The sequence below is a fragment of the Phoenix dactylifera genome, chromosome 4, assembly GCF_051530095.1.
Source record: "Phoenix dactylifera cultivar Ajwa chromosome 4, Ajwa_hap1_PhDact_Kaust_v1.1, whole genome shotgun sequence".
Taxonomy (NCBI): Eukaryota; Viridiplantae; Streptophyta; class Magnoliopsida; order Arecales; family Arecaceae; genus Phoenix; species Phoenix dactylifera.
The window spans coordinates 4,696,194-4,714,958 of record NC_143193.1 but is presented as its reverse complement, the minus strand read 5'-3'; the positions used below and the strand labels follow the sequence as shown (position 1 = coordinate 4,714,958).

General features: G+C 38.0%; 1 protein-coding gene across 6 annotated transcripts; it reads left to right on the top strand.

Annotated features, from left to right (window-relative positions):
• Positions 1-3,746: 3,746 nt before the first annotated feature.
• On the top strand, positions 3,747-13,672 carry LOC103710821 (TSL-kinase interacting protein 1-like). Of its 6 annotated transcripts, none has more exons than XM_039133823.3 (8): positions 3,747-4,181; positions 10,564-10,788; positions 11,143-11,348; positions 11,469-11,710; positions 11,833-12,061; positions 12,167-12,511; positions 12,626-12,853; positions 12,960-13,672. In XM_039133823.3, the coding sequence occupies exons 2-8, from the start codon at positions 10,674-10,676 to the stop codon at positions 13,083-13,085; spliced, it is 1,491 nt and encodes a 496-aa protein (XP_038989751.3). In that variant the 5' UTR covers positions 3,747-4,181; positions 10,564-10,673; the 3' UTR covers positions 13,086-13,672. The 6 variants fall into 6 exon arrangements, with proteins under 6 accessions (XP_038989751.3, XP_038989750.3, XP_088575787.2 ...); XM_039133822.3 differs by having other exon boundaries at positions 3,781-4,273; XM_088719661.2 differs by having other exon boundaries at positions 3,912-4,181; positions 5,508-10,788.
• The last annotated feature ends 5,093 nt before the right edge of the window (positions 13,673-18,765 follow it).

The following is an 18,765-nucleotide window of genomic DNA, read 5'->3' as shown; positions in this document are numbered from 1 at the left end:
CACTGGATCTGGTAACATCTCTTCTTCTACACATTCCTTACATCTTTTTAACATTCTCCACGTTCCCAAAATGTCACATAATCTGCTTTCCGTTTACAAATTGGCCTCTGAAAATAACTGCATTCTTTCATTTGATTCAAATGGCTGCACAATTAAGAGCAAGGCAACCAATCAAACATTACTTCAGGGCAATTGTACTAATGGGCTGTATACAATCCCCTTCACTTTCACTCCTCCGTCTTCATCACTTCCGATACCTACAGCTCTCTCTGCGACAATCTCTCCTTCACAGCTCTGGCATCTATGGCTGGGACATCCGTCTTCCTCTACGCTCTCACATCTCAGTAACACTCTGTCTCTATCTCCAGCAAACAATCATCAGGAGCTTTGTCAGTCCTGTAGCCTTGCAAAATGTCATCGAATTCATCTTCCACCATCTGAAGCGAAGTCTGTTTCTCCCCTTCAACTTGTCCATGCTGACGTTTGGGGTCCATCTCCAATCTCATCCAAACAAGGCTTCAGATATTATGTGGTGTTTGTTGATGATTTCAGTAGATATAGTTGGGTGTTTCCCCTTAAACAAAAATCTGATGTATTTCCTGTCTTTTCTAGTTTCAAAACCTATGTAGAAAAACAGTTCTCATCTTCCATCAAAGCCTTTCGGTCAGATGGGGTGGAGAGTTCGTCAATAAAAAGTTTCAGCATTTTTTCTCCTTGTCTGGCATTCAGCATCAATTATCCACCCCATATACCCCTGAGCAGAATGGGATGACTGAACGACGACATAGACACCTTCTTGAAACCATACGCAGTATTTTGTTTCACTCCTCTTTACCTTCTGACTTCTGAGTCGAAGCTCTTTTTACTGCAAATCATCTTATTAACTGTCTTCCTAAGGCAGTCCTACAACACTTCTCTTCCTTTGAGTGTCTGTACAACAAAGCTCCTGATTACAAATTTCTTAAAGTGTTTGGCTGCAGATGCTTTCCGTGGTTCAGGCCTTATTCAGTTAACAAATTTTCTCCCAGGTCCATTTCATGTATTTTCCTTGGCTATTCCTCAAACCACAAGGGTTATCGTTGTTATGATCCAGTCCATAACAAGATTTACATTTCTCGCCATGTCATATTTGATGAGAATTGTTTTCCATTCTCCTCAGCACAAAAACTCCATTCATCTTTTCCACCAATCCTTTCCACTACTTCGTTTCCCCCTACAGCATTTGTTCCCACTTCATGTCCTGTTCCACCGGCTACTCCACCTTCACCTACATCTTTTGCAGGATCGTCATCTTCATTACACACTGCCAGCATTCCTATACCACCTATTTCTTCCACTTTTTCCTCACCTTCACAGAACACTCAGCCTCTACTTTAAGTTCCTGTGACAGCAAGTCCACATCCCTCATTACCTCATCAGTCTTCACAACATTTGCCCACCCACTCGATGATTACCAGATCTAAGACAGGATCCTTAAAGCCTAAACATATCCTATCTCTACTTAGTTCTTCAACAGAAATTTCAACCAGTCAGGAAGAAGAACCGAGTTGTTTCACAAAAGCTGTCAATGATCCAAGATGGAGGTCTGCTATGTCAGCAGAGTTTAATGCTCTATTAGATCAAAGGACATGGGAGCTGGTACCTAGAAGCACTGCCACTAATATACTCGGCTGCAAGTGGACATATCGAATTAAACGAAAATCTGATGGTTCCATTGCTAGATTCAAAGCTCGCTTGGTAGCCCAAGGGTTTAAACAAGAGTATGGTATCAATTATCATGAGACATTTAGTCCCGTAGCAAAATTCCAAACCATCCGTGTGTTTGTCTCAATTGCTCTCTCATTTCATTGGGAAATCAAACAACTAGATGTCTCGAATGCGTTCCTTCATGGTGTTTTGGAGGAATCCGTTTACATGGATCAGCCTAAAGGATTTCAGAATCCGAATTTCCTGAAGCATGTTTGTCATTTAAAGAAGGCGATCTATGGGCTCAAACAAGCGCCTCGTCAATGGTTTTGCACTTTTTCAGAAGCCTTACTTCAATTTGGTTTTACTGTCAGTTCTGCCGATTCCTCCTTATTTCTCTATCACTGCAAAGGAGTTAGTCTCTATTTACTCATCTATGTAGATGATATTCTCATCATGGGCAACAACAATGCAGAACTACATAAACTTCTGTTATGTCTTCAAGACAAATTCAGGATTAAAGACCTCGGCAGGCTATCTCATTTTCTAGGAATTCATGCTACTTATTCCTCTGATGGCCTCATTCTTAGTCAACATCAATATGCCTTGAATATTTTGCACAAAACTGGGATGATGGACAGTAAATCTATTACCTCACCGTTGTCTATTTCAAAAGCTCCCAAGCAGAGCATTTCTTTTTCTGATCCTGAATTCTTTCGGCGAGTTACAGGTTCACTCCAGTATCTAACGATTACTCGCCCGGATATCGCTTTTGCTGTGAATTACTTAAGTCAATTCATGCACTCTCCGCTGCTACATCATTTTGAGCAATTAAAGCGGGTGCTCCGCTATATCAGAGGAACAATTCATCATTCACTGCATTTTACACCTGGATCTCTCATACTTCATGCCTTTAGTGATTCGGACTGGGCGGGAGATATTAATGATAGAAGGTCTACCACTGGTTTTTGTGTGTTTCTGGGTAATAATTTGATTTCATGGCTTTCCAAGAAGCAACCGACTGTCGCCAAATCTTCAACCGAAGCAGAATATCGGGCGCTTGCCTTTACTTCAGCTGAACTCATTTGGTTATGACGGCTTCTTTCCGATTTTTCAATCTCCTCTACATCTCCTACCCTATTGCATTGTGACAACATTTCAGCACTTCAGTTGGCTTCGAACCCGGTGTTTCATGCAAGGACGAAACACATCGAGGTCGATTACCATTTCATTAGGGAAAGAGTGCAGAGCAAGGAAATTGCCTTAGCCCATGTTTCTACCTTAGATCAGCCAACTGATCTCTTCACCAAGGCTCTATCTACTCAACGTCATAAGGATTTTTGTGCCAAACTGAAGGTTCTTTCCGCTCCTTCAGCTTGAGGGGGCCTATTGACATGTATGCTCAGGTGCGAGTAGTGATTCAAATCTCAAATGAATTCTGTTACTCTCTAACAGAATTCGGAAGCCTCAGGATCCTTCCAGCATCCTCTAGACCATTCTAGAATATATTTCTGTTAGCCACAGCTGTAATCTGGTAGAACAAAGTCGGTTGTATGTGTCTATATATAGACTGTAATATTCCCTCAGTTTCAAAATATGAATATATATAATATCAATGGCTTAAAGGTACTGTTCACGGTACTATGCCAGATAATGAACAGTAACTCTGTTCATTAAAAGTTCTCCAATCTTCTTTGGTTTTGTCAGGATGTATTGATTTTGGTATGAATTATGTTTGATTGATTTCGATATCACATCTTACGATTTAGAATACTGAACATAATTTGAGAATAAATAATATTTATATAATTCGACCTATTCACTTAAGTCCGTAGAAACTAGAAAGAGACTAGATTTTCTGATAAACTTTAGTATTCAATATATCTGATCCCTAAAAATATTAAATTATTATTTTTTAAATTCGGCCTATGCTATACCAACCTATCCTATTAGCTTTATTTTCCCTCTAATGCCAGGTAGCAGCCGAGGGAACCATGTTCGCAATATCTTATTCCTCAGGGACTATATATCGAAGAGCAGCTCCTAAAGCCTCGCACCCTTGGATAAGAAGTCTCCTCCGACTCTTCGACTCAAAGCTATTCCCTCCACCGGGCCCCCTTTTCTTTTATTTTCGTCTTTCGCCCCTCCCCGCGCGCGCCCTTCCACGGTTCCACAAACCACCCCCCCTCCTCTCTCTCTCTTCCCCCCCCCCCCCCCCCCCCCCCCCCCCGTCTCGTGCTTCCCCATCCACCACCGGCGGCAGCCCCCTCCGACGGCGTCGCCGCCTCCTTGCCGGAGGTCCTCCTTACCCTCCACCTCCAACCAACACAGATCCGCCCCTTTTATATTTCTCTCTCCTCCCCTTTTCCGTGCGCCGACCTCCTCCACCGGCGGCGCTCCAACTCCGGCAACGCTCCACCTCCGGCGCTGCCTCCTCCGCCTCAACTACGTCAAATCTGCTGGAAGAACACCAACCCAGTAGTGTTGTTCTCGAAGTACAACCTAATCTACCAGATGTTAACTTCCTACCGAGTCTTCGCCTCTCTTTGATGCTATGCACGTGTTTGCTGTTTTGTTCCAAAGAGAGGTTTAGACTGTTTTTGTTGAACCTATTGATCTGTTACTGTTTACCTTGTCGGTTATTTGTTACTGGATCCAGGGAATGATTTTTTTTTATTTTTTTAATAAAATACTTACCATATGCTATTTTCGGAGTAGATCTATTTAGATTGCTGTTTCATTTGAATCTGAGCACTGGTTGGTGAATTACTATGCTAATTGTGGCTGTGGGAGAGAATTTTGCTAGGAAACATATTGCAATTTTGTGCATCGAGTAAAGACATCGTATATTTATTGGTGATACAGAATTAAATTTATTGTAAGTCTCGAAATGCTAATTTCATCTTTTTCATAGCATAACAACATTCAAGCAGTGGCTTTCTTGCTCCAGTAATTTTTCAAAAAGTATGCAATTGATCTCCACTTTGTCGCTCCTAAACTTAACGTTGGTTCAGGAAACCGAGCAAAAACCTAAGGATCTACTAAGTTTATCATCTACAAATGTGGGGAAATTTATATTTCTTACTCTAATATGTATGCTATGATATTTTTTCAGAAAACTGATAATGACATGTAAATAAAATACTTACTTTGTAGTTCTTAGAGAACATTGTTGATCTTTGTAACAATCCTATTAGCTTGTTGTTATGTTTGATTGTTACACGAAGTGAGAAATTAACATGACATGGAAGAAAGACTGATCCCCCAAATAGGCATGGGGAAACTATGATCATAATTACTTTCAAATCCAATGGAATCCTATTTTCTTTGTTAAGCTTCACTTGGGTCCGGTTCATACAGTTTGTTTTAGTTAGATGGCAGGAGGAAGAATCTATGTTGAAAACATACCAAGACGACAAGGTTCACTATATTTGTAACTATTTTTATAACAGCTTTGCTCCAAACTCTTTTGGGCATAGAGATGGCAAGGACCAAGTTTTTGGTAATTTTTAGAGGAATCCAGTAATATTTAGACCGAAACAGTTGAAACATATAAACTTTGTGCTTAAAATGGTCCGATTATCGCATAAGCAGTTTCATATTTAAGTATTGTAGTTTTGCTTCTATTTTCAAGATGTAGAGTAAATGAAGATGTTTTGGTTGAAACATTGTCACATTATGCTTGCATTAGATCTAGTCAACACTCTTCTTATTCCCGTAGGTGTTTGGTCGATGAATTTAGGGTTTACAGAAGCAGATTCATAAGGATATTAACTTCAGTATTATCAAACACAATTACCTTTTAAGTTTGTTTTCTGCAGAACCTGTTGTGATGCTAGGTTCCACAATTTGAGGTATCTCTGGAGTTGCCATGGTATAGCCATTATGAAAGAACAATTACATGTCTAAACTATGCCACACAGTTTGAGATATCTATGGAGTTGTCATTGGTAAAGTTATTGCATAGAGATCTACTGTATTTTGTGCATTGAATTTTAATTTAGTCTTGGTTTCCATATCCTATAAGTTGATTTCTCAAAATTTTGCTTTTATTAGAGCCACATCTGGTGACAGCGATGTTTAAGAAATAAAATGTTGCCGACTGCATATGCACTCTTTTAGTCCTTTTCAAGGTTTAACCTTTCATAGCTTGTTTGTTGTTTTAGTATGAGAATCTATTCTCTCTTTTTCCTCATGGTGCTTCATATTTTGGAGTATACTATGGTAAACTTTTCGATTTTTTTAAGTAAAATGGCTGTATATATAAGAGCTTGCACGCAGTAGAGGCCCAATGATGTAGGATGACCTAAAGGGAAATTGACTCTATATGCTGTCTTAGATGATGCAATGCACAAATGTGTAAATAAAGATTGCTCAAATTGAAAATAAAAGACTTTACCTTTCGTCTTGATGGCTCTAAGATGCAATGCGATCTACTGCTTTATGACTTCATTGATGCTTAAGAAGATAAAAGATGGGATCTGATTTAGATTATTTAAGCAAATAAACCACTAGTCTATTGATAGAAAACCAAAGTAGAAATGTTAATTAAGAAGATAAATTTGAGATGGGGGTTGTATATCATTTGATAAGCACCTTCAAGTGTTAAAAGTCTCTCCAAGTACAATCTGCAGTCAAGCACAACACTAGGGTATGCTCATACCAATCTTGTAGTTGGGAACGAGGGGGGGATAAAACCTTAGACAAGGTTGCTGCTGTATGTTGTTGGTAACGGCCCTTAAAATCTAGGGTTAGATGTGTTTTGGATGGAGGAAAGGTTCTGTTTGGGATGAGATGGTGGGAGAGGGGAAGAAATGGTTGAGGGTTCCCATGTAGAGTAGTCAGCTACAGAATTTTGAGGATTTAGTGGCCAGGATTTAGGATTTCTGCCGCAAATATGGGGAATATAGGTCAAATGGAAAATAAACAAGATGGACAAGTGAAAGGAGAGGAGAGAATAAGATAAAGAACCCAAAAATAACATCGAAGGGCCTTATACCCACTTTGCATCATACAAAGGAAACTCATGTAAAAGAACTAATTATGATCAATATTACATGAAATCCTGGAGAGCAACCACTTTTTCATAGATAAAAGTATTCTATGACAAAATATACCCCTCTAGTAAGAACTAATTATAGACCAGCCCTTACTTCGTCCTAATACCCGTTTCGCATCACACAACGAAAACTCACATAAAAAAACAAATTTTATTCATCAACCTTACATGAAATTCTGGAGTGCTGCCACTTATTTATAGATAACTTAGTGTTCCAAGACAAATGTACCCCTCCACTAAAAGATAAGCATGAACCAGCCTTGACTTCATCCCTACCAATCTTTATTGACCAAGTAAGCTTGTTTGTAGACCAAGTAAATTTAAAATACGTTAAAGTTGCTAGGTACTCAAAAAAGTGAATTTAGGGCATTAGAGGTTAAAGTAAATTAAAACAAAGGCTGCTTGCTACTCAAGCAATTGAACTAATTAACTAAGTAGAATACATAGTTTGAAAAAGAAAATGGTCAAAAACTACATGGACCTCATTAATGACTCAAAGAATAAGACTAAGGTCCCACAAGGCTTAAGGACTTTTAAGTATTAGTCTTCATTAACCTCCTAAAATCAGCTTGTTATCCATTCATGTCCAATACACAGTTTTTTTTTAATTTTGATATTGATATTGATAAGAAGTCTTGAATATATGACCATTTTCCATCATCCAAGCATTATTTGCCAAATATTTTGAACTTAGTATCTACAAGTATAAAAGGTTATTTCTTAATGGTAGGGCTGATAGAGTCTAGAACCACTTTGGAACTTTGTTTTAGGTTAGGAAGAGTTAGGTTTGGTCAAAATACTAAATCAAATATTGGCAATTGCACTAAAACGGGATTATTTGAGGCATAAAAGTACTTTGGAATAAAGTTCTAACATAGAAGAAAGAGTCATGTTGTTATATATTTTTAGGCAATGTTCATGATACTGGTACTATGACTCATGCCAGTTAGGTATCAAGTTGGTACGGTAGAGTATAGAATATATTGACACATGGTATGTTGAACCATGTTGGTCAAGTATCGGTATCCAAATATACAAAATTTTTTATATTTTTTTTTACTTTTTTATTTGATAAGCGGAATGAGCCATTCGACACTTGATCCAATGATTCAATTAAAAAGAAGAGAGATAGAGAAGGGCTCAATGCTCAACACCAATCACCTCCCATTCCCCTTCTAACTACCACATAATCTCTCTCTCAATTCTTCTCTCCATCAAACTCCATTCCTCTCCCTGGCTGTGCTGCCCCATCTTCACCCTCCCCTCCCTTTAAAAAAAAAAACAAATGCACCCCTTAGCTCCTCCCAATGACCGCCACTTCTTTCAATGACCGCCACAAATCTCAAATTTATTCGTGCATCTCATCTTGGCCTAATTGGGTAGCAGGCCTAATGCACCTCCAATTTGCCAAAGAAAGAATTATAGAACTGCTTCTCCATTTTTAACCAAAATCAGATGATATCTACAAGTACATCGAATCTCCTTTGATTCAACCAAGAATGTCTTGGCCACTAATTCCAAACTCCCATCTGATACACCCACCACTCTATCCTTGTGAATGACCAGTTTTAGTCCCTGCTCAAAGTAACCCCAAGAAACTAAAAAACATGGGTATTCTAGATTAATCTCTTCCCAACCTGGTGCAGAACCTTTTCTCTCTTTCTTTGCCCTCATTAGATGAATTCAATATTCATCTATCAATTAATGTTTTATAATATTGAAATGCATTTTTCCTTGTCTTCTATTGGTCCTTCACATCGTGTTATGTTTATATTTGTTCATCTTTTTTCCTTACTGCACTTTTTATGTCTTTCCGAAAACACTTAATTTGCAATGCATATTCTCATAGGCTATCAAACATTAAGAAAACTTGGACCTCGTCAACAAGAACTTTTATGCAGATTAGTGTGCCCATGTCAGACTCTTCCTAGATACTCAAATTGGCACTTGCTTCATAAGAGCTTCCTTATGATAACTTTTGTCTAGGAGATCCACTTCCTTGCACCCATGGCACTCCCATTTCAATCAACTAAGAATATGATTGCATTTGACTTAAAAAAAGGGCTTAAACTTTTTACTGGATAAGAAGTCCCTTAGGGACCAAAACCTACTATTTCCTTGTCATGGTCTTCTGTAGTAGACTCCAGTAACCTTTGATTGAGTCGTTTATAGGCACCTTCCAATCAATCAAATCAATAGAAATGACATGGTAACTCAGAAATCTCGCTTTAAGAAAAACAATTGCTCAGCTTTTTCTGTCCCTCCTTTCTCTGCCACACTTCATCATATAGTCTAAAGGGAGCAGTTGGAATGCACGTTAGCCTAGTGACATGTAAAAATGAGATTTCTGAGTTACACAAGAATTGCTTTGGATCAAATTCTAGGGGAGGTTTATATGTAAATTTGAAATATCAGGGCCATCATACTTGCTGTCCTGAATGTTAATTGATCGGATTTTCTGTGCAGAAATAAAGAGGTAAAAGCCCATTGTGATGGAGGGTTTATGATACTAAAAGACTAATGAGGAAAATGGGAGATTTACTTAGAGATGCAGGTCTGTTACTAAGTTCTGCTCAGAAACCTAAATAGATCTCTATCAAAAATCTTGCAGAAATCCATCGGATGTAGGGTTTTAGTGCCAGAGATTTAATGACAGGCCTGAGATAATGATAGTTTATGGCCTTTGAGGTAAGATAATATGACCTTTGTCAGTTGGACCATATTCAGCATGGTCATCCAATCAGGCAATCACTCCCAAAATTAGTTGTTCTTCTTACCTCTATCTACATGTGTTCAAGAAGCATGGATCAAGGCATTGCTTCACTAAATAATAATCACTGGAAAACTAATTTTGAGCTAATATGAATTCATCAACCATTTCAAATAAACAGAAGCAGCACACAAATAACAAGAACAGACTATGAAATAATCTCCTTCAACAATAACAAAATATCAAGACTTCAAGTGAAACAAGAATCAAAGAAATACATTGGAAAATGACTGATAAAGAAAGAGCCTGCAATCAATGAACCCACCAAAACCTGTAATATCTCGTGGAAATTATTTGCTGCAATTAGTTATTTCTTGCTGAAATCTACTTTCCTTGAGGTGAAAATTAGAAATTTTTAAGCATATCATGTAATTTCAACTCAAGGATTAGAGTCAAGATCTTTTGGCATTTATTGTAGATAGATCGATAGATTGGTAGATAGATAGATCTATCAATCGATTGATTGATCTTTTCTGAAATCAGGCCCCACTGAACTCATTGACAAGGACTCTCACACATAGACAGACAGATAGACAGACAGATAGATCGATAGATTGATAGACAAGGACTTTCACACTTTAACGTTATAAGTTTGAAACCAGTTCTTTGGTCAGAAAATTTTGATTTTCTATGGATGCATGTGGTGACTATTAGACTCTCTTATTATGGCACGTAGATATCAAATGTTTATACACATGTATGGATTTGGACACATGCACTCTGCTTCATAAACTTAAATATTGTCATATTCCATGCTTGTCTAATTTTAAGCATGGGTCATCTGGTAAAGCACCAACTTTTTTGACTAGTAGGTAGCACTGCACTGTAATATATGAGTTTTTTTGACAATATCCAGCCATTATCAGGTAACAATATTAGGAGAATATGGTAATTAGTTGAATTTTGTTGTCATTAATATCTTTCTATCACATGTAAGTGCAAAATGTTCGATACAAGGAAACTGATTTCATGATCTACAAAGGGATATTCAAACTATTGATACAGCAGCTATGCCTGATCTCACTACTGACAGATTATGTTAATGCAGGTAAGAAGCTGATTATTGATCATAGAAGCATTAGACAGGATCTGGTTGTGGGATACGTGTGAAGGGTGTAACAACTGGTTTGCTGTGTCAGGGCTCATCATTGTGTTACCATGAAAACTGCTGATAAACAATGTAGAAAAACTATAGGTGCATGTAAAAAGAGCGGACTTGACTGCACTAAATCTGGAACGAAGAAAACTGCCAAGAAGAGGCAGAAAGCTACAGGTAATATTATAGCACGATACTGTAGCATATATAAGCTTGAAAGAGCTAACCAGTATCATCTTCTCGGTACTCCTTAGAGCGCTCCCATTTTGAGTAATTCCTCCGCATTCTCTTTTAATTAACTGTGGACTTGCATCATGGTTTTAACATGGAAGCACATGACCAATAATATGTCTTACATTATGTAATAGTTTGGTTTCTCTCAAGTCCCAGCAGTCTGAACAAACAAAAACCATCAATAAAGAAGCATCGATGACTTGGCTTATGAACCTTCACTCTGCTGGCAATTCTCTCTCTTTTTTTAGGTTTTGCATATATAACTATTTTTTAATTCCAATTTACTTCTATTTTCAGCGAAAAACGGTATGGAAACTACAGGACAACTTTTGCCTTCTCGAAATCAACCATCCCCTCTGCAGACGCTGGTTATGCAAACTAGTGGTCAGACAAAATTACCAGGAAATTCCATGTCTGTGTCTAAACCATATCCACAATGTTCTGGAAAGCTTAAGCTCCAGCTGTTTCCAATAGATGAAGTTACTCAAAAAGGGTTGGAGCAGGTGAATCAAAACTTGAAAACTGTCATAAACAGTGCTAAAAAGATTTTTGTGATTAATAACTGTGTATAAACCTAGATATATGATACACCATGACTCTTTGCATTCTTGTTGACATTACAGGATAAACATAACCCGTACCTGGAACTTATTTTGCCAACTCGAAAAAAAATCTCATCGGTAGTGAAACACCTCGATGTCAAGTGGGGCAGCTCAGAATTTGCATCAGGAGAGCTCATGATCTTTCCCTACAATGCTTGTCTGGACAATCTAGTCAGTTACAGAAGATGGACGATAAAAGATTCTTATACTAGTGCTGCTGATGTGTATGCTGCTGTTGGTAGCCCTGCCATATTCCGTTTAAGGTATACCTCCTATAATTGTGCTGCTTCTGTGAGTGTTTATGTATTCAACCTGGAAGGTTTTCATTCGTGATAGCAATAGCTACTTCTCTAAAAAGCATGACTTGGATTTTTCTGTTTTCAAGATATGGCTGGTTCTCCAATCTTGAGCCAACAAGCTGTGAGAGACCTCTGACATCTCTCCATTCTGAAGGCAATTTACAAACTAAGGAAACTCAAATTATCAATACAACTGATGAGAAAATTCCTCAATGTCCTGCATCAAGCACAGAAAATGGTTCGGCGTGTTCTCATAATTCATTAAACCAAGGCATTGGTTCACCCCCTTCGTTGGACAAATCATTTCAAGCAGTGGTACTCTAGCTAATCTTCTCCAATTTATTAGCCAATAGTTTTTCCCCTGTATTTTCGTATCTCTACTGACTATATCTCTATTTGTTCCATTTTGTGGGGGCCAAGGATAAAAGTGCCTTCCTCTCATGGGCTGATTGTCTATCTAACGTAAGCATCGGAACCCTACTATCTGAAGCATTGCCTGCACAGAATTCAAGTCTTCTGCAGATCCCAATTACCAATGATTCATTCGATGCTGCTGTTGCTTCTCTTATTGCCTGCCACCAAACCAAAAATCAGTCAGCACAAGCCCTCCATTCATCCATCTGGGATGCTGAAGAAACATGTCATGCTTTTGCATTCCAAAAGACCACTTCTCCAAACAACAATAATCCAGCTTCATCCAGAGATGCTCCTATTGCTGCATGTACTCACAATATCACTTCAAATTCAGATAGACCCCATGATATGGTAATTGTTTGCTTGCCACTGGAATTTTTGGTAATGAAGTCTTTTGAATATTGTAGTAGTTGTTTTCCTAACTGAGCAAAGATTAACACTTGTTTATTAATTATAATTTTGCAGCTAGTCACTCAGCTGGCGCATGCACTGCCAGATGGTATCCATCAAGAACCTGCAGCTAATCTTCAGCTTCACATAAAGAATGATGCAATTCCAGAATCCACTCCAGAAGCCACAGCAGGTTTGCTGCCTCATACCCAGGATGATGCTAGTAAAGAACTGAAAACAAGTGCAGAACCCCAAATAGAAGCTTTATGCGATAAGGACTTTGGAAGAGTGGATATCTACTGGGTACTAACAAGCTCTTCCAAACTATTGCAGACTTATTTTTATCTTTTCTTCCATGAAATTGAAGATGACTGATACGATCCCTGTTTGTTTTTTCATGATTCCACAGTCTGAGTCCTCGGGTCCCTCAGGATGCATCACCTCTTCCTCTAGACAGATTGGTGGTGACCGTATCAATCTTGGTACATTGTTCGAGACAAGTCTGGATGCATTTCAGAACTTCTCTATTTTTTGATACAGAGAAGGTGCTCGCTATTTGAAGCTGCTTCAGATGTTTGTGCCCCTTGGCGCGGAAATTTCAACTAGTTGAGGCCGCGTACCTACTTTGGTTGGTTCACATGGTTCAGCCTTGTAAAGAACTTCAACCGCAAGTTGTATGAAGGCCCTTAAACAGAAGGACTTGCTTAACATTTTCTTTTGGTAATTAATGCAACCCAAGAACAGCAACATTTTAGGTTTTGAAATTACTTTTGGTGATTGCAGGAGGCCCATCATAGATGCAACAGATTTGGAGTATTTAGACCAATTAACCTCAACCGTTTCTTTCCTGCTGTTTTAGGGTGTGGTGAACATGCTCCAAGAGTCGTCTGAGCTTTCCTAGTTTTAGGCTGGAAACAGCCGGAATGGGCTGGGCCTAGGCCAGAAACTATTTAGAAAACTTTGGCCTGGCCCGAACCCAATTGAATTATCTCTTTAGGCAGAAAACCGTACTGGCCTGTACCAGCCCAAACCTCCCAAGAAATTTTATGAATGATATTCAAAATAAATTAGTTATAATTCAATATTCAGCTGTCAAATTAAAGTTTAAATATATAAAGAAAAGGAAAACATCCATCCAATTAAACATGCTATAAGTCTATTGGAGATTTGAAGTATTGAACAAGCCTAAATGATTGAACCGGGCTAGGTTTGGGCTTAAACTTGGGTCCGGTTCTTCTCTAGTTCCAAGATCGACCGGAGAAGGCTTGCCCCTCAATCAAGGCCATCTCTAGTTCCGAGATCGGCCGGAGAAGGCTTGCCCCTCAATCAAGGCCATCCATGATTGGTACAACAGCTGTGATTAGATAGGATCCATTATAGAATAAGGGGCACGCAGAGGGCGGGCCTCATCCAATCACAGCCATCGCACCAATCACAAACGGCCACTGGTGGGCTTGAAGGTGATTTTAGCATGATTAGTGATTGGATACGTGGGAAGGAGTCCTGCACATTGGCTGGCGAGCAGAGATTATAATTACGACATCCATACTGGTTAGCTCTACTATGACAAAGTTAGCTCCACTATGACAATTTGATTGTATGTCGTTTCCTTACATACAATAATAATTAAAAAAAACAAAGAGAGCTTGCATCTTTCACGACATGGAAAGGCACTTAATTCTTCCGTGCATTGAGTTTACTGGTGATTCTAATTATCAAACCAGTACAGGCGGATACAGCAAGCTTCTTGCCAGAAACCGGCACTCCAAGATGTTCCCAGACACCCATATGATTTTTTGTTCCGAGGGAATTTATTCCAAGGGCTCAAGCAAGAATTTTTGACATACTGCGATCCAAATCGGTGAGACTAAAATAGCTGATCTTAGACAACTTGGCCAGTCATTGAAAAATTCTATCAAACAACTCTTAAGCATTCTGGTAGACTTGCTTTATCAACTAAACGGACACCACAGATTAGATTATCAAATATTATGCACCAAACCAATGCCTCACAAAACATATCTCCACTAATGGATTTTTGTTCTTGCACCAAACAAAAGCTTAACAAAACTTATCACCACTAATGGATTTTTGTTCCTGTCATTGAAACTATAAAAACATGAGCACAAATATAGAAATCAGCATTTCATATAACAAAATAGCTGTATAAATAATAGCTCAAGATCATACATTTGCCAGGACTTGAACCTAGATCTGTTGCTTATAAAGCAGCTGTCTTACCATTAGACCACAAATGTTCAATGAAAAAAATAAAAAATCAAAGAGTCAACAAGGATATTCTTATGATCTACACACCTTGGTAGTTGATCCTGCTGATAAATTTTTCTACATTTTCAATTTCCTAACATGCATCCAGCTGCTAATCATTTGTAAAACTAACTAATATAGCTAAAATAGTATCATTCCTCAAATTTTCTTACGAAAATAAGAAAAAACCAAACATTCAAAATTCCTGACTGCCATTAGCCAGTACAGATTCCTTGTTTTCAAGCTTGTACATTTTTCTCATATCCAAGAATTATGCCTTCGATAGCAAAACATAGTATTGTGAATCAACCATGCATGCCCTTTTACAATTCAAATGAAAAAGGCAAAACCTCTTCCCACACCAGAAAGCATGACATTTCAATCATAAAATAACAGTATCAACAAAATTGGCTCTCTTACAAAGATTTCACCCTATATATTCTTTGTTTGTAAGGGCTGTTTTGATTTTAAAATAGATACCACAAAAAACTGGTTGCGTAAAACAAGAATTATGAAAACAAGGGGATTACTGTTTTTCATAATACTCATTTTTCAGGTTTTTAACATGTTTAACAAAAAGCAACGACATATATTTCATAAAACTTGTTTGAAGTTTTATATAAACAAATTTTAGTAAAGTCTGCAAGACAAACAGCGCCTAAGTTGTACATAATCTAGACAGATGACCAAAAAGAAAAACTAATACACAATCAAATATAAAAAATAGACATATCTAATTGGTTGATAAAACAAAGTCATCCAACAATAATAGCTTCAGCAGGTGTCTCACTTCGTACTAGAAATGCATATTTAGTAAAGTGATTTATTGTTCACTCCTGGTTTGAAAGTTTTAACCTACATAATCAAAAAAAACTTTATCTTAAGTTACTCATATATGTTCCACTGAAGTTTTATTCCACCTCAAAGTATTATTACCACAAGATAATGATAATTAAGGTAACCTTACATGTATATAGTATTGCTACTTCTAAAATCTAAATATGTAATATATCCTGTAACATTTTTCTCATTTTTCTAGTTCAAAATGTTTCACATTAAGCATAGCATAAGAAGACCAGGTATGTGTTAGCTGCACCAATTGAGAATAAAGTGAGCAAGGGGTATCGGTATAACACAAGCATATCTATAATGAGGTAAATGTATATAATATCAAACGGGCAAAATTGGGTGAAGATCTGAAGCTTTTACGTAAGTTGTGCAAATGTATTTCTTGTTTGAGAAAAACTTCACAACAATAGATGACAGCAAAAATTCATCATTAACCCCACAAAAATCAAATCCACAATTTAAGTGTAATATCCAAAAGAATACCGTAGTCGAAATACTATGCAAGCAAGATGCAATTAAAAGAGTAAATTGCTATATTGAGACAAATTGTATGTATTTTTTCTTTAAAAAAAGGAACGGAGGATTAATTTACTACAAAAGTCTAAAATTTTCTTAACATGATGCTACTTGAAGAGAGAAAATTCTCTTAACAGCACAAGCAATGGATTCTTCAGTGATGTCAAGAAACCCAAGGAAAAAAATACTAATACAAAAAAAGGAACAAAATATAAATATATAAATTGTGTTAAATCTAATCATTTCCTTACAATTTTAAAAAAATTAAATTCAGATGATAATCTCTTAATGTGGAACCCAGATGTAACACAAGGCACGATAGCATGAATGCGCCACGTGTAACGATGAGCACCGTTGATCTCCCAAGCAAGTAACTGTATCAGCCATCGGATCTGCGGCAGCTACCTGACTATGCCTGGTCGAGATTTAATTCTTCAAAAAAAAGATAAAAAAACAAATATCGAAAAAAAGGAGAACAATTCTAGCGATTAAAAAGACCCAACATATTAGTGTGTTTTTTCCCAAAAAAAAGGTAGAAAATGTGACAACCGGGGCATAGGTGATATCGGCCATAAGAATCGAAACGATAACACCCATTAGATTGTGGTTGCGATCTGTGATATTGCTGGGTATGGGAGGTGCAAAGAAACGCTAGAATCCATTCTCAACACCACATCACCAGCTTATTCATCTCAAAAAATAAAACAACAATTAATCAATGAAAAGAAGAGTGTATCGGATCTTGACAAGAGCGAGACCCGTGGGAAGAGAGAGGGGTCCGCTCGGTCAGATGATCGACAGCTGGATTTGGCTGGTCTCAGGAGGCGTTCGGGCATGAGTAGGCACAAGTTGTGCCCGCTTCTCGACGCCGCTATACCAGCGTTCCGAGGAAGACCGGAAAGAAAAATTAGGGTTAGGGTTTCAAGGTGGGGATTGAGAGAGGAGAAGCTGGAAGTTAGGGTTTGGTGGAGGAGGGAGAAGGGGGTGAAAGAGAGGAGTGGATGAAGGGAGAGGTTAGGATTTAAAGGAACGTTTCAGAGCCGCAGATAGAGAGGGATGGGTCGACGGGATACTGCTAGGGTTTTAGGAAGAGAGAGAGCACAAGGCGTTGCTTGCTCATATATATATAGAGAGAGAGACATGGGCCGGACTGGAACCTGAGATGGGCCTGTTTGCAGTATGCTGCAAGTTTTGGGCTTATCGGTCCCTCTAGCCTGCATGTTTCAAGACCCAGTGTCCGAACTCAAAGGTGTTGGGTTGATCCGACCCATCCACAAATTTCATAGAATATTCCGCCTAATCCTATTAGATTACTCAAACAACTCTGTTTGTTATTAGAATTGCTGATGGTCTAATTTGTTCCTAGTGATGGGTATTGGGTTAGGTTGTATCCACAATGAAGATGTTATTTGGTAGGCGAGGACCGGCCGCTGCTCAACGACATTCACAAATTACTGAAAAAGTGTGGTTCTCACCATGCCACGCATGTCTACAGAGAGACAGACGGTGCCGCCGACTGGGTTGCTTTCTTTGTGGCTCACCATTCTAAATATTTCATTTGGATGGATTGTGGCTCAGTGCTGGAGCCCTTATGTAGTCGTTTGTTTTTTGATTTTGTTGGCCACATCAACACCCGTCGAGTATGAGCCACTATTGTACCAAAAAAGAAAAAAAAAAGGTGTTGTTTGGTTCGACATAGCTAAAAGATATAGAGAAACAAGAGTGCATGTAACCAAATCTAGAGCAATTATGTCGCATGCATTTAGAATCAGTTATCTTCGCCAAGATTTGATTCATTAGTTTTGAGGTTCAGTTGGCTCGAATCTCGATTTAGTAGGCTTGAGCTAGTTTTTTCATGTGTCAGGTTTAGATCGTTTAAGTCTGATCAATTTGGGTTCAAACTCTATCTCTTACTACATATAATGGAAACTTTGGATGTGATCGACCATCTTCAGGAGTTGGATGTTCAATCATCTCACATGTTCTCACTCGAGACTAAATAAGATGGAAATCGGCCTAAAGCTTGAGGAAATAACATTGGTAAAGTTGATCTCAATTCCTCATAATGTTTGATAATGTGTAAGTACCACTATATAAAGGGAAATAGGAGAGGCTTAAATGAAGAACTTTTTCTTAGATTCTGATAATCTTTTACATATATCATATTGATTTATTTTTTCTATTAAAAAAAAACTCTTTCACTTCATCCATCCATTTTTATGTGAGATCTTTAATCATATGATGGGTCCTATTTTAGCGCCCATGTCCAAATTGTTAGAGCTAAAGCTATTGTTTTCTTTTGCATTTGATGGTAGGTTTATATCTATCATATGCTTCTCGAAACATTACCATAGCAATTGAATTAACAACTTTGATGTCTTGGGCACTAATAAACTGGTCATATTTTTCTAAACCAGATTTAGATAGCATATGTGATTCAAGATGTATCGAAATACTATCTTGATTTTGGATTAAATGGAAGTGATTTTATTAAAAAATTCCAAAATTGGAATTTGATGAAAATTTGGAGTGATTATTTCTATGAGGCATCCTCATGCAACTAGCACTAGAAAATTCGGGCT